The sequence below is a fragment of the Castor canadensis genome, chromosome 10 (genome assembly GCF_047511655.1).
Source record: "Castor canadensis chromosome 10, mCasCan1.hap1v2, whole genome shotgun sequence".
Lineage (NCBI taxonomy): Eukaryota > Metazoa > Chordata > Mammalia > Rodentia > Castoridae > Castor > Castor canadensis.
The window spans coordinates 65,003,372-65,031,208 of record NC_133395.1 but is presented as its reverse complement, the minus strand read 5'-3'; the positions used below and the strand labels follow the sequence as shown (position 1 = coordinate 65,031,208).

Sequence of the window (27,837 nt, the reverse complement as noted above, 5' to 3'; positions counted from 1 at the left end):
TCTCAGAACTTGAAGATGAAATGGTAATTAAAGGAAAAACCAAAGAACTATTAATTAAACAACTCAAGACCTGTGAAAAGAAAATGCAAGAACTCACTGACTCCATCAAAAAATCAAACTTGAGAATCATGGGCAGCAAAGAAGGAGAAGAGGTGCAAGCGAAGGGAATGCATAATATATTCAACAAAATAATAACGAAAAATTTCCCAAATCTAGAGAAAGATATTCCCATACAGATGCAAGAGGTCTGCAGGACACCAAACAGACCAGATCAAAATAGAACTACCCCACGACATATCATTAAAACAACAAGTTCAGAAACTAAGGAAAGAATATTGAAGGCTGTAAGAGAGAAAAAACAAGTAACATACAAAGGTAAACCCATCAAAATCACAGCAGACTTCTCAACAGAAACATTAAAAGCAAGAAGAGCGTGGGGTGATATCTTTCGAGCACTGAATGAAAATAACTTCAACCCCAGGATACTCTACCCAGCAAAACTATCATTCAAAATAGATGGAGCAATAAAAGTCTTCCATGATAAGAAGAAACTAAAACAATATGTGACCACAAAGCCACCACTACAAAGGATTCTTCAAGAGATTCTGCACACAGAAAGTGAAACCCAACTTAACCATGAAAAGACAGGCAGCACCAAACCACAGGAAAAGAAAAAGCAAGACAGTAGACAGTAACCTCAACTTAGGTACACACAATCAAACCTTCAAAGAACTAAGACAACTAAATGACAGGAATCACCACATACTTATCAGTACTAATGCTTAATGTTAACGGACTTAATTCACCCATCAAAAGGCACCACTTGATGAAATGGATTAAAAGGGAAGATCCAACAATTTGTTGCTTACAGGAGACCCATCTCACCGACAGAAATAAGCACAGGCTTAGGATGAAAGTCTGGAAGAAGATTTACCAAGCCAATGGCCCCCGAAAACAAGCAGGAGTAGCAATACTTATCTATGACAAAGTAGACTTCAAACCTACATTGATCAAACGAGATAAAGAAGGACATTCCATACTAATAAAAGGGGAAATAGACCAAAAGGAAATAATAATTATCAACCTGTACGCACCCAATGTCAACGCACCCAATTTCATCAAACATACCCTGAAAGACCTAAAAGCATATATAAACGCCAACACAGTGGTTGTGGGAGACTTCAACACCCCATTATCATCAATAGATAGGTCATCCACTATCTCCACTCCTATTCAACATAGTACTGGAATTCCTAGCCAGAGCAATTAGAAAGAAGAAGGAATAAAAGGAATACAAATAGGTAAAGAAACTGTCAAAATATCCCTATTTGCAGATGACATGATCCTATACCTTGAAGACCCAAAAAACTCTACTCAGAAGCTCCTAGACATCATCAATAGCTACAGCAAGGTAGCAGGATACAAAATCAACATAGAAAAATCATTAGCATTACTATACACTAACAATGAGCAAACTGAAAAAGAATGTATGAAAACAATTCCAGTTACAATAGCCTCAAAAAAAAATCAAATACCTAGGTGTAAACTTAACAAAAGATGTGAATGACCTCTACAAGGAAAACTATAAACTTCTGAAGAAAGAGATTGAGGAAGACTATAGAAAGTGGAGAGATCTCCCATGCTCATGGATTGGTAGAATCAACATAGTAAAAATGTCGATACTCCCAAAAGTAATCTACATATTTAATGCAATTCCCATCAAAATTCCAATGACATTCATTAAAGAGATTGAAAAATCTACCGTTAAATTTATTTGGAAACACAAGAGGCCACGAATAGCCAAGGCAATACTCAGTCAAAAGAACAATGCAGTAGGTATCACAATACCCGACTTCAAACTATATTACAAAGCAATAACAATAAAAACAGCATGGTACTGGCACAAAAACAGACATGAAGACCAGTGGAACAGAATAGAGGACCTAGATATGAAGCCACACAACTCTAACCAACTTGTCTTTGACAAAGGAGCTAAAAATATACGATGGAGAAATAGCAGCCTCTTCAACAAAAACTGCTGGGAAAACTGGTAGCAGTCTGCAAAAAACTGAAACTAGATCCATGCCCTCTACCAATATTAACTCAAAATGGATCAAGGATCTTAATATCAGACCCCAAACTCTTAAGTTGATACAAGAAAGAGTAGGAAATACTCTGGAGTTAGTAGGTATAGGTAAGAACTTTCTCAATGAAACCCCAGCAGCACAGCAACTAAGAGATAGCATAGATAAATGGGACCTCATAAAACTAAAAAGCTTCTGTTCATCAAAAGAAATGGTCTCTAAACTGAAGAGAACACCCACAGAGTCGGAGAAAATATTTGCCAGCTACACATCTATCAAAGGACTGATAACCAGAATATATAGGGAACTTAAAAAACTAAATTCTCCCAAAACTAATGAACCAATAAAGAAATGGGCAAGTGAACTAAACAGAACTTTCTCAAAAGAAGAAATTCAAATGGCTAAGAAACACATGAAAAAATGCTCACCATCTCTAGCAATAAAGGAAATGCAAATTAAAAGCACACTAAGATTCCACCTCACCCCTGTTAGAATAGCCATCATTAGCAACACCACCAACAACAGGTGTTGGCAAGGATGTGGGGAAAAAGGAACCCTCTTACACTGTTGGTGGGAATGTAAACTAGTACAACCACTCTGGAAATAAATTTGGAGGCTACTTAAAAAGCTAGACATTGATCTACCATTTGATCCAGCAATACCACTCTTGGGGATATACCCAAAAGACTGTGACACAGGTTACTCCAGAGGCACCTGCACACCCATGTTTATTGCGGCACTATTCACAATAGCCAAGTTATAGAAACAGCCAAGATGCCCCACCACTGACGAATGGATTAAGAAAATGTGGTATCTATACACAATGGAATTTTATGTAGCCATGAAGAAGAACGAAATGTTATTATTTGCTGGTAAATGGATGGAATTGGAGAACATCATTCTGAGTGAGGTTAGCCTGGCCCAAAAGACCAAAAATCATATGTTCTCCCTCATATGTGGACATTAGATCAAGGGCAAACACAACAAGGTGATTGGACTTTGAGCACATGATAAAAGCGAGAGCACACAAGGGAGGGGTGAGGATAGGTAAGACACCTAAAAAATTAGCTAGTATTTGTTGCCCTTAACGCAGAGAAACTAAAGCAGATACCTTAAAAGCAACTGAGGCCAATAGAAAAAGAGGACCAGGAACTAGAGAAAAGGTTAGATCAAAAAGAATTAACCTAGAAGGTAACACACATGCATGGGAAATTAATGTGTGTGAACTCCTTGTATAGCTATCCTTATCTCAACCAGCAAAAACCCTTGTTCCTTTCTATTATTGCTTATACTCTCTCTACAACAAAATTAGAAATAAGGGCAAAATAGTTTCTGCTGGGTATTGAGGGGGTGTGGGGAGAGGGAGGGGGCAAAGTGGGTGGTAAGGGAGGGGGTGGGGGCAGGGGGGAGAAATGACCCAAGCCTTGTATGCACATATGAATGATGAAAAAAAAAAAACTCAGTTGAAAGTCTCTCCAGTAGACTGGATCAAATTGTAGACAGAATTTTAGAGCTTGGAGAATAAACAAATGTATTAGCAAATGTGCAGATAAACAAAACTAAAGAAGTACAAATGGATGATGCAAGACCTCTGGGGTACAAAACCTATGAATCATGAGCATAGAAGCAGAGGTGCAAGCTAAAGGCACTGAAAACATATTAAGTGAAATAATAGTATTAAACTTCCTAAACTTTGAGAAAGAGATAGTCAACTGGTTATAGGAGGCTTTTAGATTCGAAACAGACAAGACCAGAAATGAATCTTCCCGTATAATATTGTAGTCAAAACATTAGGCATACAGAGCAAGAAAGAGTTGTGAAAGCTGCAAGAGGGAAGCACCACATCAAGTATAAACGCAAAGACATCATAATAACAGTAGATTTCTCAACAGAAACTTTAAAAGTGAGGAGGGCATGGAATGATGTATTTCAAACCATGAAAGAAAATAACTGCTAACCTAGATTACAGTATCCAGCAAAGCTGTCCTTCATAATTGAAGGAGAAATAAGAACTTTCCATGATAAAAACAAAATCAATTTATGACCATTAAACCAGCACTGTAAAAGACACTTAAAGGAATCCTACAGACAGAAGAGGAAAATAAATGCAACCATGAAAATATAAGAAAGAATAAATCTCACTAGACAAGTAGATAAACAATGAGGAGAAGGGAAGAATCAAGTACTCTAAAACCAATAAAATAACAGGAATTACTACATATCCCTCAATAATAACTCTGAATGTTAATGGTCTCAATGCTCCAATTAAAAGACACAGAATGATGTTTTGGATTTAAAAACAAAACTTGACCATTGTTTGCTGACAAGAAACATACTTCATTGGCTAAGACAAACATAGGCTTAGAATGAAAAGATGGGGAAAAAATTTCCAAGCAAATGGAACCCAAAAGCAAGCAGGAGTAGCTATACTTATATTAGGCAGAGCAGACTTCAAACAAAAATTGTAAAAAGAGACAAACAATGTCATTTCATACTGATTAATGGGACAATCCAGCTTGAAGAAGTAAAAATGGTAAACACATACACAGCAAATGTGTATGCACCCGATTTCATAAAGCAAATACTACTGGACATAAAAACAAGGATAGACCCTCTAACAAAATAATATCGAGTATCTTTAACACCCCATTCTCACCAATAGCTGTGTCATCCAGACAAAAAACTCAATAAGGAAACTTCAGAATTAAATGATGCTACAGATCAAATGCAATTAACAGACATCTATAGAATATTCTGCCCAACAACTGCTGTATACACATTCTTCTCAGAAGCCCCAAAATATTCCCCAAAAGAGATCATATCTTAGCATATAAGCAAATGTTAACAAATAGAAGGAAATAGAATTTCCTAAATTTTATTAGATCACAATGGAATAAAACTAGAAATCAGCAGCAAGAGAAACTATAGAAAACACAATTCACTCTTCAGTTATTGGAGGTCACTGAAGAAATAAGGTGGGAAATAAAAAATTCTTAAAACCAAAAATTTGGGGACACAGCAAAGGCAGTGCTAAGAGAGCAGTTTATAGCTAATACTGCCTACATTAAAATAAACCAGAGATCCCAAGTAAACAACCTTATGATGCACCTCAACCTCTTAGAAAAACAAGAACAAGCAAACTCAAAAGCAGTAGATGGAAAGAAATAATGGTGATCAGGGAAAAATTAACAAAATGGAAACTAAAGGAACCATACAAAGAATCAATGAAACAAAAGTTGGTCCTTTAAAATGATAAATAAGATTGACAAACCCTTAACAAAACTAACCAAAAGAAAGAGGGAGAAGACCCAAATTAATAAAGTTAGAGATGATAAAGGGGACATCACAACAAATACCAATGAAATCCAAAGGATCATTAGGTAATATTTGGAAACTTACATTCTAATAAAATGGATAATATAGAGGAAATTGATAATTTTCTAGATGCATATGACCCACCAAAATTGGATCATGAGGATAAAACCACCCAAACAAATCCATAACAAGCAATGAAATTAAAGAAGTAATCAAGGGTCTCCCAACAAAGAAAAGCCCAAGACTGGATGAATTGACTGTTGAATTGTGCAAGACCTTAAAGAAGTGATAACACCAATGCTCCACAAACTATTCCAAAAAATAGAAAGGGAAAGAATGCTGTTAAATTCATTCCAGGCATTACCCTGAAACAAAAACCAGATAAGTACATAACAAAAAAGAAAATTATATAGCAATTCCCTCATGAACATAGATGCAAACATTCTCAATAAAATATATTTGAAGACAGCCAAGCATCAGTGGCTTATGCCTGTAGACCTAGCTACTTGGGAGGCAGAGATCAGGAGGATCATGGTTTGAAGCCAGCTCAGGTAAATAGTTCGTGAGACCCTATCTTGAAAATACTTATCCAAAAAATGGCTGGCAGAATGGCTCAAGCAGTAGTGTCATGTCCTGAGTTCAAATCCCAGCACCTCCAAAAAAATTTTTTTGAAGCCAGAATTACACAACACATTAATAATGCCATACATGATGATCAAGTTGGTTTCGGTCATGGGATACAAGGTTGGCTCAACATTTGCAAATCAACAAATGTAATATAGCACATAAATGGAATAGTGTTCATCTCTAACTGCATGTTAGCCTCCATTTCTTTATGAGAGATCCCATGTCATCTAAAACTTGCTTTAAATAAATTTATATGCTTTTCTTCTATTGATCTATCTTATGCCAATTTAATTCTCAGGCCCAGATGAAAAATCCTAAAAAGGCAAAAGCAAAATTTTTATCTCCTCTTAGCAGTTTTTATGATATTTTACAACAATCCTTAAAACTTCATTCTTTAAAACACTACAAGAATAAGTATGCTAATCATTTTTTAAAACTTAAATGAAAAAATCTATTAAAATTGGCTAAAGAATACCAAGCTTAAATAGAGCAGCAAATTGCATTAAATTACATTCAAAAAAATATTTATTATTGCCAAAATATTATGTTTATAATTAGTGTTCTCACCACCTACCTCTCAAAAAGACAAGATGAGATTTTTATCAAGTGTATAAGAAAGTAATACTTCCTGTCTTTTATAAATTATTTTAGATAGTAATAGGAAAGAAAAATATTCACAACTCAATAACACTGTTATCAGCTGGGGTACAATGGTTCACACCTATTGTTAAGCTCCTCAACAATCCCCTAACAACTCAAGTCTCATTCTGAGACAACCGTAATGGGGAGGTAGTTGATGTTTCTCCTTGATTCTTACTTTGTTCAACTCTTTGGTTTACTGTTCAATTGCAGACTTTGATACTGCAGTCTGTTTTCTCCCATCATAGAGGACATAAAACGGAAACTCATCTCAACAGATGTACGAATCACAGTGCAGAAACACAATTATGAACAAGCAAGAGAATGACACTTCTAAAACCTCAAAACAACTCAATAGTTGAGTCCAAAGACAACTCATTGGCTGAAGTGGCAGAGAAAGAATTCAGAATCCTACTTTTAAAAATAATGAATGGCTTCAAAGAGGATTTAAATAAACAGATAAATAAAATTAGGAAATCAATTCAAGATCTAGATAAGAGAGTCAGCAACATAAATGAGAAATTCAGTAAGGATATGGAAACTAAGAAAAAAGCTAGAAATGTTAGAAGTTAAAATCTGAATAAATAAAATAAACCCCACTATGGATAATATTATCAATAGACAAGGTAGAAAGAAAGAATATCAGAGTTGGAGGACAAGATCAGGGGCTATTGTACTCAGATGATCACAAATTAAAAAAAAAAAGAATACCTGTGATTGCAACATATAAGAATTCTGGGATGTGATCAAAAGAGGAAAATTTATAGCCATAAGTGTTCATATAAGAAAATTAGAGCGATTTCATATAACCTGAAACTCTTGAAAAAAATAACAAGCCAATCCCAAAAGTAGTAGATGGAAAGAAATCATAAAAATTAGGGCTCTGGGCTGGTGAAATGGCTCAAGTAGTAGAGTACCACCTGCCTAGCAAGCACAAAGCCCTGAGTTCAAACCCCAGTGCAGCAAAAAAAAAAAAGGCACAAATTAATGAAATGGAGACCAAATTTAATAAAATAAAAGATGAAAAAGGGGATACTACAACAGACACCAATGAAATTCAGATTATAAGGGAATATTTTGAAAACTTATACTCCAGAAAACTGGAAAATCAAGAAGAAATTAATAAGAAATAAGAAAGACATAGCATTTTTGCTAGCTTGAGATAAAAATAGCTATACAGAGAGATTCCTAGCATTGCTTCCATGCACATGTGTATTACAACCTGCATTGGTTCATCTCTACCAGACCTGTTCACTACTTGCTGGTCCCCTTCCCACAGTGACCTCTGTCATTTTAAGATTACTTTATTCACTCTTCTACTGTGGGGATATCAAACACTTTCAAGTTTTAGGTTTCCTTCCCTTTCCCTATTCCTCCTGTATGTGTTCTCCCCTTAGTGTGTGACCCATGTCCAATAATATTACTGCATTTGTTTTAAGTCTATAATCCACATATGAGGGAGAACATATCATTTTGGGCCTTCTGAGCCTGGCTAACTTTGCTTAAGACGATGTTCTCCAGTTCTGTCCATTTACTTGTGAATGACAAATTTAAGACCTGTAACTGCAGAACTACTAGAAGAAAACAATGGAAATGCTTTATAAGATTGGTCTAGGGCAAACATTCTTTGGATATAAGCTGAAAAGCATAGGCAACAAAAGCAAAAATAGACAAATGGGATTGCATCAAAGCAAAATATACCTGCATAGCAAATGAAATAATCAATAGAGTGAAGATATGACTTATGGAATGGAAGAAGATCCAAAAAATATAAGGAACTCAATCAACATAATAGCAAGAGAACAAATTACCTTTTTAAAAAAAACAGGGTAGTGAGCTAGGTATGGTGGCCATGCCTGTAATCACAGCCTTCAGGGAGGAAAGCCTGAGCTGCAGAGGGAGTTCAAGACTTACCTGGGCTTCATAACAAAATACTGTCTCAAAAAGCCATAAATAAATAAATAAAAAGGTAGGGTGAAGTAAAGGACTTAGAAAGACATTTCTCAAAAGAAGACATGCAACTGACCAACAGGTATATAAAACAATGCTCAACATCAATAATCATCAGAGAAAAGCAAACTGAAAACACAATGAGAAAAGAATGTAAGATAACATGTGTGTTAATTAGCTTGTGTTAGTCATTCCACAATGTATTTGAATCTCAAAACATCATGTACATCATAAATTTTGTCAGTTGAAAAAGAAATTTAAAAAATCCTTAAATAAATATGCTCTGCTATTCTGAAGTTAAACACATTCATTTTGGTGGATATAAACTAGAAAATAAAAAATGAAGAAACTCAAATCATCAGTAATCAAGAAAAAAAATGTTCAACCTTCCTTAGCTCTTTTTTCCTTCTTCCCTTCATTATTCTCTCCCTTTCTCCTCCCCATCCTTCTTCCATACCTTACTTCAGTCTTAAAGCCAATATTTTTTAAAAAGTTAACTATTAATACTAAGTAATAGCAGTATGTATCCTGTTCTTGTACTTCAGTATTTCTTTTGAATGTCTTTAGAAAAGAAAGAAATAAAAAAGAAAAGCATTATTACCTTTGCCTCCCTTACAGTGAATCACAATGATGTTTTCAGGATCTTTAGCCATCCATTCCTCTACTTCCTTGGAGAATAACAGCATTTCCCTGATTGCAAATATAAAATTTTTTTGGGGGGAAGCTGAGATCAGGAAGTTCACAGTTCAAGGCCAGCCTGGGCAAATAGTTCATGAGACACCCCCCATCTCCAAAATGACCAGAGCAAAATGGACTTGAGGTGGGGCTCAAGCAGAAGAGTGCCTGCTTTGCAAGTGTGAAGCCCTGAGTCCAAACACCAGTCTTTTTCTCTCATATATATATGTTGAATACACACACACACACACACACACACACACACACACACACATATATATATTAGTTGAATTAATATTTTAGTTGAATTAAAATATTCCCCACCCCCAATTCCAAAAAGTCAAGCCCAGTATATTTAGCCTTCTTCTGACAGTTAGTATGGCATGAAACTTACTCAAGTGTGGGTACATTGTGATCATCAATCTTGATTCTCCGGACCCTATAATGGAAGTGTTTAGGATCATAAGCTCTTTCACCTAAAAGAAATGATACATATGTCATATCCTGTGCCTAATAACATAGAAAGTAATGAAGTTATGAATAAGTTAAACTGTTCTCTTAGAAACTCCTTATCCTCCTTCAAAAGGAGCTTTCTGAGTGGCTCCTTCTGCTCCAAAATAATCATTAAGAGTTTCAAAAACCTAAGGGTAATAGTGACTTATGCACCTCAGGTAATCTGAATTCGACTTATTTTTCTTTACTAGACCTCACATTTAACTTTCTAGGAGACTGCTCATTGTACCAAGGAGCAGAGGTCAATGTGTCTGTCCAAAATGCTTGTGCCCTGAAAATGTTCGGGGACAAAGAAAACCAAGAGAGACACAGCAGTGAACTGGGGCTTAACCTGTTTTCTACAGGGTTGGGGTTTTTGTTACTGTTGTTGGTTCCCATCAAGTTTTCTGTTCTCGTCACAACCCATTCCTGGTGGGTTAGAGAACATACTTGTTGAATTGTCTATGTCTTCAATGCGAAGCAGGAAAAACAAAGATTTTCCTAAGCTCAATACCACTAGTGCTCCTTGAAATCCTTCATCTCTACTCTGCCTCTTTGGTCCCACCGGTCTGCCTCTCTCTTAGGGAACTGTTTAGCTAAGTTTTCCTACCTAACAGGGCCAGCACAAGAGAGAATTTTTGATTTAACTCCCTCCACTGAATACTTATGATTAAATGAAACATAAATGAAGAGTTGTTTCCTATCTATAGTAGGAAAGTATTGAGTCATGTACGTACTGCAGAGATTGTAGACTTGATAGTGGTCTGGATGCTTGGTTTCTAGAAATCGCACTACCTCCTAAAAAGACAGACACATGTCTTATCCATCACAACTCAAGAACAACCTTGGAGTTACCAGGAGTAACCTAACATGGCTATTACCGTTTTTTTCACTTGTCTCTCATTGGCACCTTATAGGGGAAATTCAAGGAATATAAGAGTAGGTGCATTCCAAATCACATGTAACCTGTTGGTTTTCAAATAACCCCCTAAATATGCTTGGCTACTCAAATTAGCTTCTATACTGTTTAATGCTACTGGAGAAGGAAATTAGCTGTCTAACTAGTTTAAGTAAATTTCTTACAAATCATTAATTCACAGTAAGTAATATATGGTTGTTAAGTCTAAGTCTCAATAGATGTCTTTTATATTACTTGGATATCACAGTCTACCTAAGCACCACATAAATAAATAAAAGTGAAAATATATAATTGTGTGTGGTACACATGATAGAAAAAAGATAAATTTTAGATAAATTATGGTAATATGGAGACTTTTTAGCTCATATGTCTTTTCTTATGTTTAAAAATGATTACATTTGTGTATATATATGCTTATATATGCAAGTATATGCATGTGTACACATACACCCTTAACCTGTAGCTGCTTTGCTGCTGTGTTTCCAAAGTAGTTTACCTGATGACTTCAAATACTTACTAGCCAAATTAGCAGGAGATGGACATAAAGAATCTAAAATAGTTACAATCTGTTACCAGATAGACAGTTTCTGCCTTTGGCCAGAATAAAGTATATTTAATTGTACCAAGGCCAAAAATTAAAGACAGCTAAAATTTTAGGACTGTAGGTAAGACATAGCTGAATTTTCTCAGCTTTTGCACAGGCTTACTAGATTCGCCATCCCCGAAACTCTTCCTTGGGATGCGAAAAGTGGAAAATGCTGTCTACTTCTTTGAAAGCCTTCTTGCCACAAGCTTTAGCTTTGAGCTTTCCTAAATCCTCCAAGTGCTTCTCTCTGCCCATTGTAGCACATTGCTTGATTTAGAGACAAAGATACATTCTCTCTACTTGCATGAGGTGGCAGTAGAGGCATTGCGCTTATTTCCCCACAAACATGAGTCCCACATCTGTACAAATTTTGCTATTTCAAGGCAGTGTTTAACACTTTTCTGCTGGTAAATTTCCTGCTCATGAAATTTTGGCCTCTGCATTATGTATTCAGTGCTGTTCAAAATATAATCCTGAAATATTCTTCCTTTTAAGAATAAAGGGAACCACATTACTGCAGAGCAGATCTTAGGAGTTAAGTATGCTCACATATGAATCTTGCCCCTTTGGTCAACCTTGACTTAAAATAGTTTGCAGATCGTTCTTATCTATGAAATGACAGAGGCTTCCCTTGTGCAGGACATGCTGTTCTCACTGAACATGCCACCACGGAAGCAGCTTCATGGCCTAATTCCCAATCTTCCTGAGTAGCTGAACTACAAGTTTTTTCTTGAGCCTGCACTATGGCAAAGATGAAAGACTAAACATTAATTCAGCCAGCAGGTATGCTTGGGGTGGTTTGTGATTTGTAGATTTTATGAAAGCAGATCATTTGTTTTTGGATACTTTACAATGGTAAAGGGATCAATGACTTATTGTCAGTACCTCAAGGAGATAACAGTTGAATAACTGACAGAAACCAAAAGTCTAGAGGTCACTCCAGAAGTCAAAAGTTATGTCTTCACATGTTAAATGAAGGTTTTGACTTTTAAAGAACATTCCAGCTAATATTAAATATTCCTAATTGATATTTATCATCACCAAAGCATAAAAATAAGATTTAGGTAAGCTATAATTAACTCCCCATCAGCTCAAGGTACTGAAAAACAGTATTAGCAATCTAGGGAAGCTTTACCCATAAAGATAAATTATGGCAATTTGGGAAGTGAATTAAATATTTCTTGGACAACCAGTGTTATAAATAGATCAACACAAAGCACAGTGAATATTCTAAACTGAATATTTTCAAATTTATATATTTAAAATCATGTGAGCTGCAATTTCCCTGTCAAATTTTGTGACTTCCAAATTTACACCTCCTCTTTCATAGCTATTCTTTTTAATATTTAGAATTTTTAATTTCTGAAAAGTGGATTGACTTTTCAAAGCGGCATCTATTTGTACAATTTCAGTGTGTAAATGCCTGAGTTTTTAATAAAGCAATAAATATTGATGTTAGTTTAAAATGATCTACCAGTACACAAAACAATGTAGAATGAATCTGACAGAATTTATTTTGAGGCTAAAAAGCTAGTCATAAAAGTTTTACTATATGATTCTACTATGTGAAATTTGAGAAAAAGTAAGACTAATGTGTTGTGACAGAAGTGAAAAATAGCAACTGCTTCTGGTATGTTGAGGTATGACTGGAAAGGGTTAAGAAATGTCCAGTACGTTGACAGGGGTCAACTATACACATGTATACTTGCACTTCACGATGCACAAAATTTACAGCATCCCTTGATAAAAGCATAATTGTATGGAGGAATATGTGTGTAAGCATGTGCCACATAGTGATGTTTTTGAAATTACATTTTTATTGATTTTGGGAATGTAAAATTGTATTATTAGTGGGTTACCATGAGAGGTTTTTTACACATATGCATTGTATAATGTTTAAATCAAGTCAAATGTATCTCATTTATTTCTGGTGAAAACATTCAAAATCTTTTCTTCTTTTTGTAATACACAGTACATAATTATTATCTATAATTATCCTATTGTTAAATAGAACACCAGGACATTTTACTCCTATTTAACTCTGATCTATTACTCATTTAATCAACCCTTCCCCAACTTTCTCTCTCCTTTACTTTCTTCAGTGTTTGGTAATCACCATTCTACTCTCAACTTCTTTAAGATCAACAATTTTATATTTCACATGAGTGAGAGCCTGTGGTAATTGTCTTTTGGTGCCTGCCTTATTTCACTTAACATAATGACTTCTAGTTCTATCAGCATTGTTGCAAAAGACAAGATTCCATTCTTTTTATGGCTGAATAGTATTCCATTGCATATATGTACCACATTTTCTTTATCCATTCATTTGTTTATAGACACTTAGTTGTTTTCATTTTTTGGCTGTTGTGAACAGTGCTGCAATAAACATGGGAGTGCAGCTGTCTCTTTGACATACTGATTTCATTTCTTTTGCATAAAAATCCAGAAGTGTAATTACTGGATCATATTGTAGTTCTATTTTGATTTTTTAGGAACCTCCATGTTGTTTTCCACAATGACTGTACTAGTTTACATTCCTACCAACAATGTGTATGTGTTTCCTTGCCAGTGTTTGTTATCTTTTGTCTTTCTGGTAATGTAGTGATATCTCATTGGGGTTTGGATTTTGCATTTCCCTAATAATTACTGATGTTGAGAATTTTTCACATATCTGTGGGCCATTTATGTCTTATTTTGAGGAATGAATATTTAGACATAATGATGTTTTTTATCAATGACAGAAAACTTATGCAGTAGAGGTCCTATTAGTTGTCTAGTGGCCATGGAGCTTAATGATGCTCACACAATGATAAAAATCACCCAACAAAATGCATCCCATCATTAAGTGACACATGACTGCGCTTGTGTATAGGCATACATAAACAGATATATAATTAAACTTTTATGGAGGCATAGTGAATACTGTAAATTGTACTAATGTACATGTACACATATATGCTAGCTTCTTAAGCAATGACCTTTAGTTGAGATTTCATAGTAAACAGCTTTGTATGTTTGAAATTAATTTACTTGTCCACAGAGCCTAAAACATTATTCCTCCACTATAATTTAGCATCCCAATCAGCATCTCCTTCCTTCTTCCAAATAATGGCCACAGTTTTTTGCAATTCCTCCCATAAGGAAATGGAGTCCATTTTCTTGGATTCCTTGAATCCAGACTGCCTTTGTAATTTGCTTTGTCCAATAGAATGAGTCAGATACCACATCATACTAGTCCTGAGCCTGCATCTTAACCTAATTGCATTCTTTTGCTTACTGTTCATGGGATCCTTGCCATTGGCATCACATGAACAGAGTGAACTAGCATGCTTAAAGACATGACACCATATAGATCCAACTAGCTAAATCTTGTCCTCACATGACTTGGTAGCTGTCCATAGATGCCCAGATGAGCACAGATTAGATAGCTAGTCCTTTTCCTGATCACTAGAACCACCCAGCTCAGTGTCATGAGCTAAATAAATAGTTGCTGTTATAAACCAGTAAGATTTGGAGTGGTTTGTAAATGACCAAAGCAAATTGATTCAAATTCATTATGATTTTTCACCTGCAAGAATATGCTTTTAGAATAATGCCACCTCTGGGCCAGTATTACACTTGTTGCTCCACAGTATATGCTCACTGAGAAATGTATACTTGTTACATGAATATTCTTACCGAAATTGGATTCCTATAGAAAGACCGCTTTCCAGAAGATGGAAATGACATGGCAATAATACGATCTGAAAGTCAAAATAATCACTATTATGAGTATCATTATAGATGTGAAACAATATACAAAAATTGAATCTACATATAATCAGATTCTTCTTTATAGAAATGAACTTTCAAGATAGAGATTGACAGAAAAAAGTAACATTCTCAGGCTAACCAAGATGATATATTAAATCATCCAATATAATAACCATGAAACTGGCATGGTGTTCCTTAGACTCAATTGGTTCTATCCACATGCCACAGATTTGTGTTGGCGCTCCTCTCCCTGTGTTTGGAATTGATTTCTTATCTTAAATATACTAAAGGAAACATCTGGGCTCCACTGGTGATGGGAACTCCCAGAGTGCTTTCCAACCCTCTTGGCTTAGAAAACCCAAGAACTACAAAGTTGTGACCTCATTTTCTGGGGTTCTAGGAAGATAAGAGGTCTCTCTGGGATACTTCTGATCTATGATAACTACCAGAAATGAGTAAGTTCTAAATGAAATTCAGATGTAATCATCTGAAAATCCATTCCACATCCTATACTGCAACTAAGTAGCCTGGATTTGGTATGACATGAAATTTTCCATTGCAGGGCTAACCTACAAATACGTCACAGTACCATCTAGCATATGTCTTCATGTATGAAGAATACTTTGAAGGAGTATGGCTTTTTAAAAAAAGAACACGGCTTAGGTACGGCAAAACCAAAAAACTATAATTATAAGAAAAGTGTGAAATTAATATGCTAAGTCAAAGTTAAGCTTCACAAACCAGTAACATAAGTAAGGTCCAGGTCAAATCCATCTTTCTTGTATCGCCTTTTGTTTCCTGAAACCTGGGAGTTTAAAAATCATTAATTTGTAAAACATAAATCACCACAAAAATAAAGAACATTATATATACACCACTTTTCTAGTATTTCATGAAACACAAACATATTTTGCCCACTCACCAGCCTTCTAGTCAGCTTTTCAAGATGTCTCTTTTGATAAGCCAGTTGAAAAACTCTTCCCAGAATGATAAGTCGTAGAGGTCGAAATAAAACTGTTAATCTAAATAAATTTATAGATGAATATAAAAGGACCCATTTCTGCTTCAGAAATAGAAGTTTGTCAATATGGATTAAGCTTTTATACATATGTGTGCATACGTGCATGCATATGTGTGTGTGTGTGTGTTGCTGGTGAGAAAACCCAGGGCATGCTAGGCAAGTGCTCTTCCACTGAGCTATATCCCCAGCCTGGGTTAAGTTTAGAGCAGTGGTTCTTAGCTTGCCTCATCCCTTTCCCCCGAGGATACTTGGCAATGTGTGGAGACACTTTTGGTTGTCATAATTGTTGTGTGGATGGGGTGTGCCTCAGATCTGGTGCATAGACTCAGGAATGCTGCTAAACTCTACAACAAATGGGAACTTAAGGAGAATTTCAAAATGTTAATGCCCTTCTCCATATGAAATAATGTCAATAATGTTAAGGTTGAGAAAGTCTGGTCTAGAGAAATAGGAATAAGACAGATTCTTAGATTTTATAGATTTAACTTTTGTGGTTTAAGACCAGCAGTTTTCATTATTCCCCTGTCAAAATGAGCTGCAGGTTCTTGTTCACCTGTGTTATTCCTACCAGTAACAGAGGTTTACTACAACTGCTAAATGTTTATCAGCAGGCAGCAGACTGAGATACTTTCCAACCATCAGAAACACCATAGCAGAGAACTGCTGGACCAGACTAGAGCATCTCTAGTCTGAACATGTGCAAAAAAGTCATCTGGAAGAGCATGGTAAACTACAGTTTGCATGCTCCAGAGATACTCATTAAGAGATCTAGGCTGGAACTTGAGGTGTTTTCCTTGCATTCACAGCAAACTCTCAAGTGATGCTGAGGTTGCCAGTTGAAGGGCCACATTGGCTCAGGTTATTTTCAAACACAAAAAGCCCATAATGTAACACATTTAGTTGGGTCCTGATTTTGAGCCCTGGGAAACTAGAGTACAGAAAGAAACTAGTTATCTGACTGATGAATAAACCTAGCAACCCCCGCAATATCTATGTTCTCATATCATGTCCTCTTTTCTTCTTTCTCGAGAGAGAGATCGATCTCATACACATTTTACTTTCCTAATACTTGACAATTCTAAGTTTACCTCAGCTTCCTTCATTTCCACGACTGTAATGCAAACTGTTTCACTGTGTGGCTATACATGTCACCTCCTGATTTCCTGTTCTATTTGTTACTTTTTAGGGAATGGTAATTGGAGTCACTCAAATTTTGCATGTGTTTAAATCAATACTCTCTTGGTTATAGGAAAACCCCAGATAGATAGAATTTCATGTGTAATGCATTTGTGATTGAAGCACAAATGGAAATTTAGGCAGAATTTCAAAATATTAATGTTCAATATTAATGTTTAATTTCAAAATTAAAGTTAGTAGAAGAGGTCCAGGTCCCAGTTTCTTCACTGGATGCTTTATTTTACTTATTCATTTATTTTTTGTGGCACTGGGATTTGAACTCAGAGCCTCACACTTGCTAGGCAGGCACTCTTACTGCTTCAGCCACTCCGCCAGCCCTCCATTTTCTTTCTTCAACTAAAATTACTTAGTATATACACTCTTCACTAGCCCCTAAACACCACCATCTTTTAGTTTCGGAATGTATGAAAGTTTATCTAAATATTTTATTTTGAAGTAGCTTATTTGGTATAGAACCAGAACTTTCAAAGTTAAAATATTACATAAAATTAATGCCATGGAAAATACAAAAAAGAAGAATACAAGAAAGAAAGAACAGAGAAACTTTGAGAGGTAAGTTATATGTTTCCTACCTGGGGATTTCTCTAAGAAACTTAGCATCATAAAATATGTAAACAACGTCCACCAGCAGAATGACCACAATGATGATGGCATCTAAGATGTTAAGTAAATTAGAAAAATAATGCCTTGTCCTGTAATTTAAAATAAAAAAATGTGTTTATCCTCTTCAAGAGGAGATAGGAATATTTTAAGAATACAAGTCATTTGAATCTTCATTAGTAATTCTACTTTAATAGATCATTCAAAACACTTTGTTTAGACTAAGGGAAACTATAACACTAATGGGAAGTTTTCAACTAGTGAATTTATATTCACTATATATATGTATATATATAACATATGTACATAAATATGGTGTGACAATTCAAGTTTAGTAAGTAAGAGATATAACCCAACTACTGAACAAGAGGTAAGCATTGCCTTCTCTGTGCTAGTGGAAGAAGGAAAGTGGGATGCGGTGCAGTACTGTTGGGTAACAGAAGCTGAATATGTCACAGCCTTAGAGCAAATGGGACTGTGAGAATGTATACGGAGCTTATGAGAGGGAGAACAAATTATTTTGAATTCATGTTCTGGCCTTGCACCCATACTGGAATCCCAGTGAGCTGGTATGGCCTCCCTGGGGCAAAGGAAGACTTCTATCCACCACACCATCCTCCCCAACACTGGTTCCTTCAGACAAGGGCATTGGTCCTCCAGAGAAAGCTTCTTATTTTGGGGCAGCCTCTTTCAGGCTCTGAGTAACTTGGAAATGGACAATGTTCTTAGATCAAAGGATGAGGATAAAAAAAATCACCAGAAAAGGAGACAAGCTGCTTTCTGAGAAGCTCTGGAAAAAGCAAGGCTGGGAGACTTAGTCCCTGACTCCCACAGCAGTTCAGCCCCAAGGCTTGGCTCTCCCACCTACCTTCTCAGAAAACCAGCAAACGCAAAAAATCTGCTGCTGTCTTTCTACCAAGTATCACTGATGTCCTCTGCACCTTATCCAAAGTTCATTTTCATGGATTTTGATTTATTCATAATCTATTATTTAACATTTAATCTACTATCAAATCTCATTTAGGGTTCAAGTCACATACACGGTCCTGTTATTAATGTACATGTAGACACATTGGTTGATTGGCCCCTTCTGAAGTCCCTATAAGTTTCATCTATTAAGGGAGCCATCTAGAATACATTGTGGAAAACTGGGTGCCAGTTGCAACAATAAAATTATTAAAGTCAATCTATGAAAAACTAAGTTTTGGTTGTTTTTTGTGGACCATGACTTTAAGGGGAATAATTTTGATGAAGACAGACACGTTTAGTTGGATTGACCTGCTAATTATTTCAGGAAACTTCTTATAACAGCACAAAATGGCTTTTTTAGGCTTAGGAAAAAAGTCGAACTTACCCTTCTACATATATTCGAAGAAGAACATCCATGACAAAAAATAAAGCAATGGCTAAAGAAACTGAACGATATTCCAAAGGAATATAAAATTTGCTCTCAGTGATAATTAGGTCTGTAATGACGAGAGACATATCCACAAAGACCAGCAAAATTCCAAATATTCTAAAATAAATAAATAAAGATAATGAGGGGTTTGCCTCATGGTTAGACAACATTAAAACCATTGATCAGACACCAAAATGTCATTATTTAAGCGTAAACTGTCCAGTGGTAGTAAGAACTGTGGTGCCTTAGAATCTCAAAAAATTACTTAGTTTTCATAATATTCCCACCAAACCATTGCAGAGAATGTCATATTATGCTCTCCTACAGTATATACATCAGATTAATACTCCAAGGTAGAACAAGATAACTGAATTAAAATGACAAGTCCATGTGTGTAAATTCTTAATTTTTGAGAATTTTATGAAGATTGTCTATCATTTTCTTATAATAGATAAAATCTCATTAGAATAATTTTTAAGAATTTAGTAATAAAAAACAAGTGAAGCCATGACTAACATAAGCCCTTAAAAAATCACTTTGACCAGTAAGATTTTCTTTATTTAATCAGTGAGAATTCCAACAAATATATGATTATATATTCATGTGTGTTTCTAATATAGTGATAGGCACATGATAAAGAATTCAATTCCATAAATATTTACATGATGGAACTCTTAAGTGCCTTCTAAAACTTTCTCCTACATAAAAAAATTCATAATTTTTTAGTGAATTATTTGCATGAAAATGAATCAATTATACTGCAAAGTGCTGTTTTATAATTGCAACTCAAATTAAAATACTACTAATTTTAAAGGAAGAAATTACCTTGTGTAAGTCTAAATCATAGTATAAAATCTTTCAAGCAGAGAAGAAGCCTAAGTAAAATATGTCCAGAATTAAGGAGTAATTATAAATGTATTAAGGTTTTTAATAGAACACTTAACCTATAACTACAGAATTTTAAAATGCATGCTTTGTTATTTTTATTTTCATAGGTAGAAAAAATTAATATACCACTATTTAGACTTGGGCAAATGTTATTTTTTTGCAAGTTTAAATGTCCAGCTTAAACCAAAATTCCAAGATAAGTTAGATTACATTAAATGTGGGCACATGAACAATGTAGCAACATATTGACAGTGGAAATGTTCTTCATTTTGCTTTTTCAGATTCTTTTCATTAAAAATATTTATATTAAATGTCATAAGTATTTAATTACTTCAATGTCTAGAGTTTCACGTACCTGAATGTAATGGATGATGCAATTGAAATCAAAATTTTCCTTATCTTGCCACTATAAAAATTAGTAAAAATAAAACAATCACATATTTTCTCTAATACACATTATGGATTTAACAAAAAAATCAAAGACCTTTTAACTACAAATTTAAAAGAAAATTCCTCAAAAGGATAACACAATGCTTTTTACCAATAACTAATTTTTTTTTAATTTCTGCTTCATGAGTTTTTCACATTCCTATCTAGAATACATGTAAATAAAACACTGAACTAGGTATTTAGTAACATTTCCCTCATATGTGAAGTTCCAAAACCAGCTTTATGGTAATACTGAACTTGGGGTAATCAACTAGAGCAACATGGTATGGAGATGGAAGAGACTAGTAGAAGAGAACTGCATTCCAATTCCAGTTCTTACAGTAAAAAACTGGGATCCTGGGCAAGTCAACAAACTTTGTCCAGATCTCAGTTTCCACAGCAATAGCACAAGGGATTTCAGGGATGGGCATAGGCAGAAAATGACTCTCTTGTCCTTTTCTATGCATCTCTTGAAACTAGAAACTCAGTGAATATAAATTAATGAGAGTTTCATTTGGGGTTGCAAATGAACTTTTGAGGTAAGGAATTTTAGTGAGATTTATTTCAAAGAAAAAATACCTTAAAGCCTGGACTTTTCCCATCAAGCAAAGGAAGGAGAGCTGTTGGTTACTGGACAGTAATGGCTCATTTTGCCATATGGCAGCCATTGAGGAGCCATTTCTTGCCCTGCTAAAGCCTCCAACATAGGATAAATCTCAAGACAATGCTCATAACCTATGGCCCAAACTGGAAAATGGAGAGGATAGATATTGAGCAGAACTGAGGCATTGCTAAAGTAGGTTATGGTTGAATACTGTTAACTTGAAATATAAAGGAATTCCCAAATCTAATCTTCCCCTCCTCACCCGCATCTTTCACCTCCAACCAGACTTGGTGAACTAGGTGATGTGGATGGGGAACAATTGACTAATGATGTGAATTCTTCACCCATTGCTGCCATTCTCTTACTACAAGTACCTTCTGATCCCACACATATGATGGATATCTGGGTAGTGAAAAAGTGTTATAACAAATCTGAACTTGCCTGACTAAATGACCATACAGAATCATGGAGGCACAAAGGAGTGGCTCAAGGTGGCTTTAGCCCCACCCCCCAAATCTCTTTCAGTGTTCTTCAAATTATCATTAGGCCCTACACAACACACAATTCCCACAGTTTCCTCTCCCAATAAGGTGGTAACCTGTTGGGTGGGATGTGAAAACACTGAGACCAACCTCTGGGATCTCCATGCCAGTGTGTATTTGCTGCCAGGTGGGATTAAGAGTCTGGAGCCTAGACCCTCTGAATCACATGATTTCCCTAGCCTCCTCCTCACCATAGGGAGGTGAACTTCTGGGTAGGATCTGAAGGCACTGAGACAAGAGGTAAGTTCTCCCCCTTTCAGTGCTCTGTTTGCCTCCCCTACCCCCACCCCCACATTTGGGAGACATCTATAGGCTTGGACACTGGCTGTTCCTGAGAATGCAAAAAGGGAGGTTGTAGAACAAGTGGGAATCTGTTTGGTCCAGGGGCTCTGAATCTCCCTCAGCCAACAGTAGATTCTAGACACAAAGAAGGGAAACTTCAATAGGAAAAGCAGCCCAGAAGAGCACAATCAACCCTTCTACAAGAGACTCCAGCTAGTTTACCTCAATCTGAGCAGGATAGGGATCAGACCTAGTGCCCTGAGCATGAGGACATATGCTTGGCTATTGAACTATTTCTTAACCAGTCCAGTGGTGGAAAATAGCATCTCAACCCTACCACTACATTATCCTGCCTGAGTATTAAGAATATGTCAGCTGAAAGTCTACAGGTAATTAAAACTTTCAACCAATGACTTGGTCTCAGATATGAAAATCTCAGTGCAGAAACATAAAAACTATGAAAAAACAAGACAATACAACTTGACCAAAAGTCAGCAACTCCACAATAAGAAACACTAATGATAGTGAAGTGGAAGAAATCTCAGACAAAGAACTCAAAAGAATGATTATAATAATGATCAATGAAATTAAAAGGTACATGAATAAACATCTGGTTGAATTCCAAGAGAATAAAAATAAATGCAAATAAATGGCTGAGTAAAACAAGGAAGACAATATAGGATATGAAAGAGGAATTCAATCAAAATATAGAAATTCTCAAAACAAATCACATTGAAATTCTGGAAATGAAAAGCTCAACAAGTTAGATAAAAATTCAGTTGAAAGTCTTAGTAGACTGGATCAAGTAGAAGACAGCATATCAGAGTTTGAAGACAAGGTAGGTATTTAGAATATTTATAAAAAGATAATGAAATATAAGCATAACATGTAAGTCCTCTGGGACATCATAAAAGACTAAGCCTATGAATCATGGGCACAGAAGGGGGAGAAGAGGTGCAAGCTAAAGGCATAGAAAACATATTAAATAAATAGCAGAAACTCCCCAAATCTTGAGAAAGACATGGTCACCAGTTATATGAGGCCTTTAAGACTCCAAACAGATTAAGACCAGAAAAAAACCTCACCAATGCATATTATAGTTAAAACATTAGGGTGGCTGAAAATTATAAAACATGATCTGAAGATAAGATGTACACCACATTCATAGATTTAAAAATTGTTAAGAGGCCAATTCTCAAACCCACCTAGAATCCGGATATTAAAGACTTACTATAAAGCTAAATAATCAGGCTGGTGGAGTGGCTCAAGTGGTAGAGTGCCTGCCTAACAAACTTGAGGTCTTGAGTTCAAACCCCAGTCCCACAAAAAAGCATAGCTAAATAATCAAGACAATGTGATGTAGAATAAAGAGTGACATATAAATCAGGTAAACAGAACAAAGAACTGAAACAGACCTTCCTATATAGTCGGCTGATTTTCAACAAGGTGTAAAGGCAATTTGAAGGAGAAAAGATGATCTTACAAGAAATCGTAGTGGATTTATTGGGCCTCCATATGCACAATGAATGTGCCTCAACCTATATCATCAAGCACACAAACAAATGTTAAATAAAAACAGACCAATGTAAAACCTAAAACTATAAAATATCTAGAAGAAAACACAGGAGAAAATATTTGTGACCTTGGGTTAGGCAGAGTTTTCTTAGATGAGATCCCAAAAACATGAATGAAGAAATAGGTAAATTGTACCTCATGAAAAGTAAAAGTTTCTGCTGTGGAAAAGGTACTGTTCAGATAATGAAAACAAGTTATAGATTGGGAAAAATATTTGAAAAACATTTATCTGATAAAGAACTTACATCCAGATTATATGAAGAACTGTTGAAACTCAACAATAAGGAAAACCAATTTTTAAAAATGGTCAGGTGATTTTTTTCCTTAAATTTTTTGGAAGTACTGCTAGGCAGGCATGCTACCACTTGAGCCACTCCACTAGCACTGTTTTGTGTTGGCTATTTTCAAGATAGGGTCTTATGAATTGTGCACCCAGGCTGGATTTGCACTATGTCTTCCTGATCTCTGCCTCCTAAGTAGGTAAGATTGCAAGTGTGAGCCACCAGCGACCAGCCTGGTCAGATGATTTGAATAGATATTCCACCAAAGAAAATTTATAGGTATCCAATAAGTACAAGAAAAAATGCTCAAGATCATTAGTCATTATTAAAAGCTACTTCTACTCATCTATTGCAATGCTTAACCAAAGCAAAGCAAAACAAAACATAACAGTGTAATACCAAGTTCAGGTAAGGATGCAGACCAACCAGAACCCTCATAAATTGTTGCTGGTGGGAATGTGAAATGGTATAATCAATTTGGAAACTTTCTTTTAACATAAGATCCAGCCATCCTATTCCTCAGAATTGGTCAAAAATAAACAAAGCTTGTATTGGATACAAAGATATGGATACAAATGTGTACACAAAGACTTGCAGCTACATTATTTGTAATAGGCTCAAAGTGGGAATAGTCCAGTGTTCATCAATGAGTGAATGTATATGAAAATTTTACATATTCATATCATGAAAAAATATCAAGCAATAAAAAGAAACAGACTATGGTTATATGTACCACCTAGCCAATAACCAATCCTTCCAGAACATAGAAATTAATTCAAGGGAAAGACTTCTGGTGACTAAAACCCCCAAACAACTAATCAACCAAAGATGAGCAAATCTCAAAATACAAGCATGAGAAATAGGAAAAGGCAGGTGAACACGACTCCTCAAAAAGTGAACAATCACATAACAAAGGATCTGAAGGATAGTTCAGGTGATGAAACCTTAATTTCAGAGCTCAAAAGAATGATAATAAGAGTGACTAAGGGGTTTAAAGTAGTCATGTCAAAACATATCAACAAAATCCAAAAGGATATGAATAGACTGCTAAATGAATTAATGAGAAGGCAAAGAATAAGTAAATGAACTAAAAGAGGACACAAACAAGCATTTGAATGAATTCTAGGAAGACAAAAAAGCAGACAAATTAAATAAGGAAGACAATACAAGATATGAAAGGGGAACTTAATAAAGATAGAAACTCTCAAAAAAAAAAAAACCCTAATGGAAACTCTGGAAATAAAAACTCCATAAGTCCAATAAAAGATACACTTGAAAGCCACTCCAGCAGACTGAAACAAGTGGAAAACAGAAGTTCAGGACTTAAAGACAAAGTAGATACAATATAAAAAGCAGATGAATAAATAGAAAAAAGAACGAAAAAATGTTAATGGAATATGCAAGAACTCTGCAACTCTATAACCTATGAATCATGGGTATCAAAGAAGGAAAAGTACAATCCAAAAGGCAAAGGAAACATATGAACAAAACAATAGCAGAAAACCTCCCAAATCTTGAGAAAAAGAGGCCCATCCAGGTTCAAAAGGCCTCTGGAACACCAAACAGACATGACTAAAAAACAACCTCTCTGTGGCATATTATAAACATTAAGTACAGAAAACAAGGGAAAAATACTGGAATCTGCCAGGGAGAAACACTAGATTACCCATAAAGGCAAGAAAAAAAAATCAGAATAACAGCAGATTTCTTAACAGAAACATTAAAAGCAAGAGGGGCATAGAATGATGTATTTTAAGCATTGAAGGGAAATAATTTCAAACCTAGATTACTCTACCCAGCAAAGCTATCATTCACAATTGAAGGAGAAATAAAACTTTCCATGATAAATAGAAACTAAAGCAATTTATGACCACTAAACCAACCCTCTAGAAGATACTCAAAGGAATCTTATACACAGAAGATGATAAATGTATCCATGAAAGTATGGGAATAAGTAAGTCTCATGAGATGAGCAGATAAGCAAATGAAGAGTAGAAAAGAATCAGTTATGCGCGCACACACACACACACACACAAGCAACAAAATTGCAGGAATTACCGCATACTTCTTTATATTAAACACTGAATGCTAATGATTTTGACTCTCATCAAATGACATAGATTGGCAAGCTGTATTAAAAAGACCCTACAATTTGCTGCCTACAAAAAAATGCATCTCACTGACAAAAACAAATATTGGCTTAGGGTAAAAGAATGAAAAAAGACTTTCCAAGAAAATGAACCAGAAAATAGGCAGGAGTAGATGTACTTATATATGATAAAACACACATCAAACCTAAGTCAGTCAGAAGAGACAAAGAAGGTCACATACAAGAACAATACATCAAGAGGAAATAACAATTGTTAACTTATATGTGGCCAATGTTGGCATACCCAACTTCCTTAAACAAACACTACTGGATTTTAAAGCACAGATAGACCCCAGCACAATAATAGTGGGAAACTTCAATAACTCACTGTCACCAATAGATAGGTCATTGAGACAAAAAAATCAACAATGAAACATCAGAATTAAATGACATAGACCAAATGGACTTAGACATCTGCAGAGTATTTTATCCAGCACCAGCAGAATATACATTTCTCTCAGCAGCTGATGGAACTTTCTACAAAACAGATCATATTTTAGGACATAAAGCAAGTCTTAACAAATACAAGAAAATGGAAATAACTTCTGTATCCTGCCAGATCACAATGGAATAAAAATAGAATTCAACAACAAAAGAAACTACGGAAAATATTCAAACACATGGAGACTGAACAGTAGGAGGTGGGAAAGACCCAAATTAATAAAACTAGAGATGAAAAAGGGGATATCACAACAAATACCAATGAAATCCAGAGGATTTCATTAAAGAATCCCTTGAAAACCTACACTTAAATAAACTGAAAAATCTAGAAGAAATGGATAAACTTATAGATGCATTTGACCAACCAAAAATGAACCAAGAGGATACAAATCACCTAAACAGATCTGTATAAGCAATGGAATTGAAGCAGTAATAAAAGAGTGTCCCAAAAAAGAAAAGCTCAGGACCTAATGGATTCACTGCTGAATTCTATCAGACCTTTAAAGAAGAACTAATATTAACACTTCTCAAACTGTTCCATGAACTAGAAAGGAAAATAACACTATCAAACTCATTCTATGAATCCAGTATTACACTAATCCCCAAACTGGAAAGGATACCACAAAAAGACAATTATCATTCAATCTCTTTAATGAACATACATGAAAAAATTCTTAATAAAATACTGGCAACCTGAATTCAATGATACATTGAAAAGATTATACACCATGATCAACTCAGTTTCATTCCAGGGGTGCAGGGATGGTTCAAAACACACAAATTAATAATTATTATATTACATTTAAATAGAAGCAAGGAAAAAAATTACATGACAATTTCATAGGTGCAGAAAAAGCCTATGACAAAACTCAACATCCTTTCTTGATAAAAGCTCTTCAGAAACTAAGAACTATTATACTTCAATATAATAAGGATTATATATAACAAATCTATAGCCAACATCATACTAAATAGGGAAAAACTAAAGCCATCTCCTCTAAAATCAGGAATGAGAGAGACAGGAGTATCCACTCAGGGCAATAAAACAGGAGACATAAATAAAAAGTATTTAAACAGGGAAGAAAGAAGTCAAATTATCTTTATTTGCAAATGATATGGTCTTATAACTAAGAGGCTCTAAAAACTCCACCACAGGTACAAAATCATTATGTAAAAGTCAGTAGCATTCCTATATACCAACAGTGAACAGACTGAGAAAGAATTTAGGTAAACAATCCCATTTATAGTGGTCTCAAGAAAAAAAAAAAGCCCAAGAAAGTGAAAGACCTCTACAATGAAAACTATAAATCACAAAGAAAGAAACTGAAGAACACATAAGAAGATGGAAAGATCTCCTATGTTCATGGATCAGCAGAATTAATATTGTAA

The 27,837-nt window shown here is 35.2% G+C and overlaps 1 protein-coding gene across 1 annotated transcript; it reads right to left on the bottom strand.

The window, feature by feature from the left end:
• Positions 1 to 9,680: 9,680 nt before the first annotated feature.
• Positions 9,681 to 16,492, bottom strand: LOC141410448 (phosphatidylinositol 3,4,5-trisphosphate 3-phosphatase TPTE2-like). Its single transcript, XM_074042851.1, has 5 exons — positions 15,963 to 16,492; positions 15,782 to 15,845; positions 14,966 to 15,030; positions 10,447 to 10,580; positions 9,681 to 9,729 (listed from the first exon to the last, which is right to left on the bottom strand). Exons 1-5 carry the CDS (start codon positions 16,164 to 16,166, stop codon positions 9,681 to 9,683), a joined length of 516 nt encoding a protein of 171 aa, XP_073898952.1. The 5' UTR covers positions 16,167 to 16,492.
• Positions 16,493 to 27,837: the final 11,345 nt, after the last annotated feature.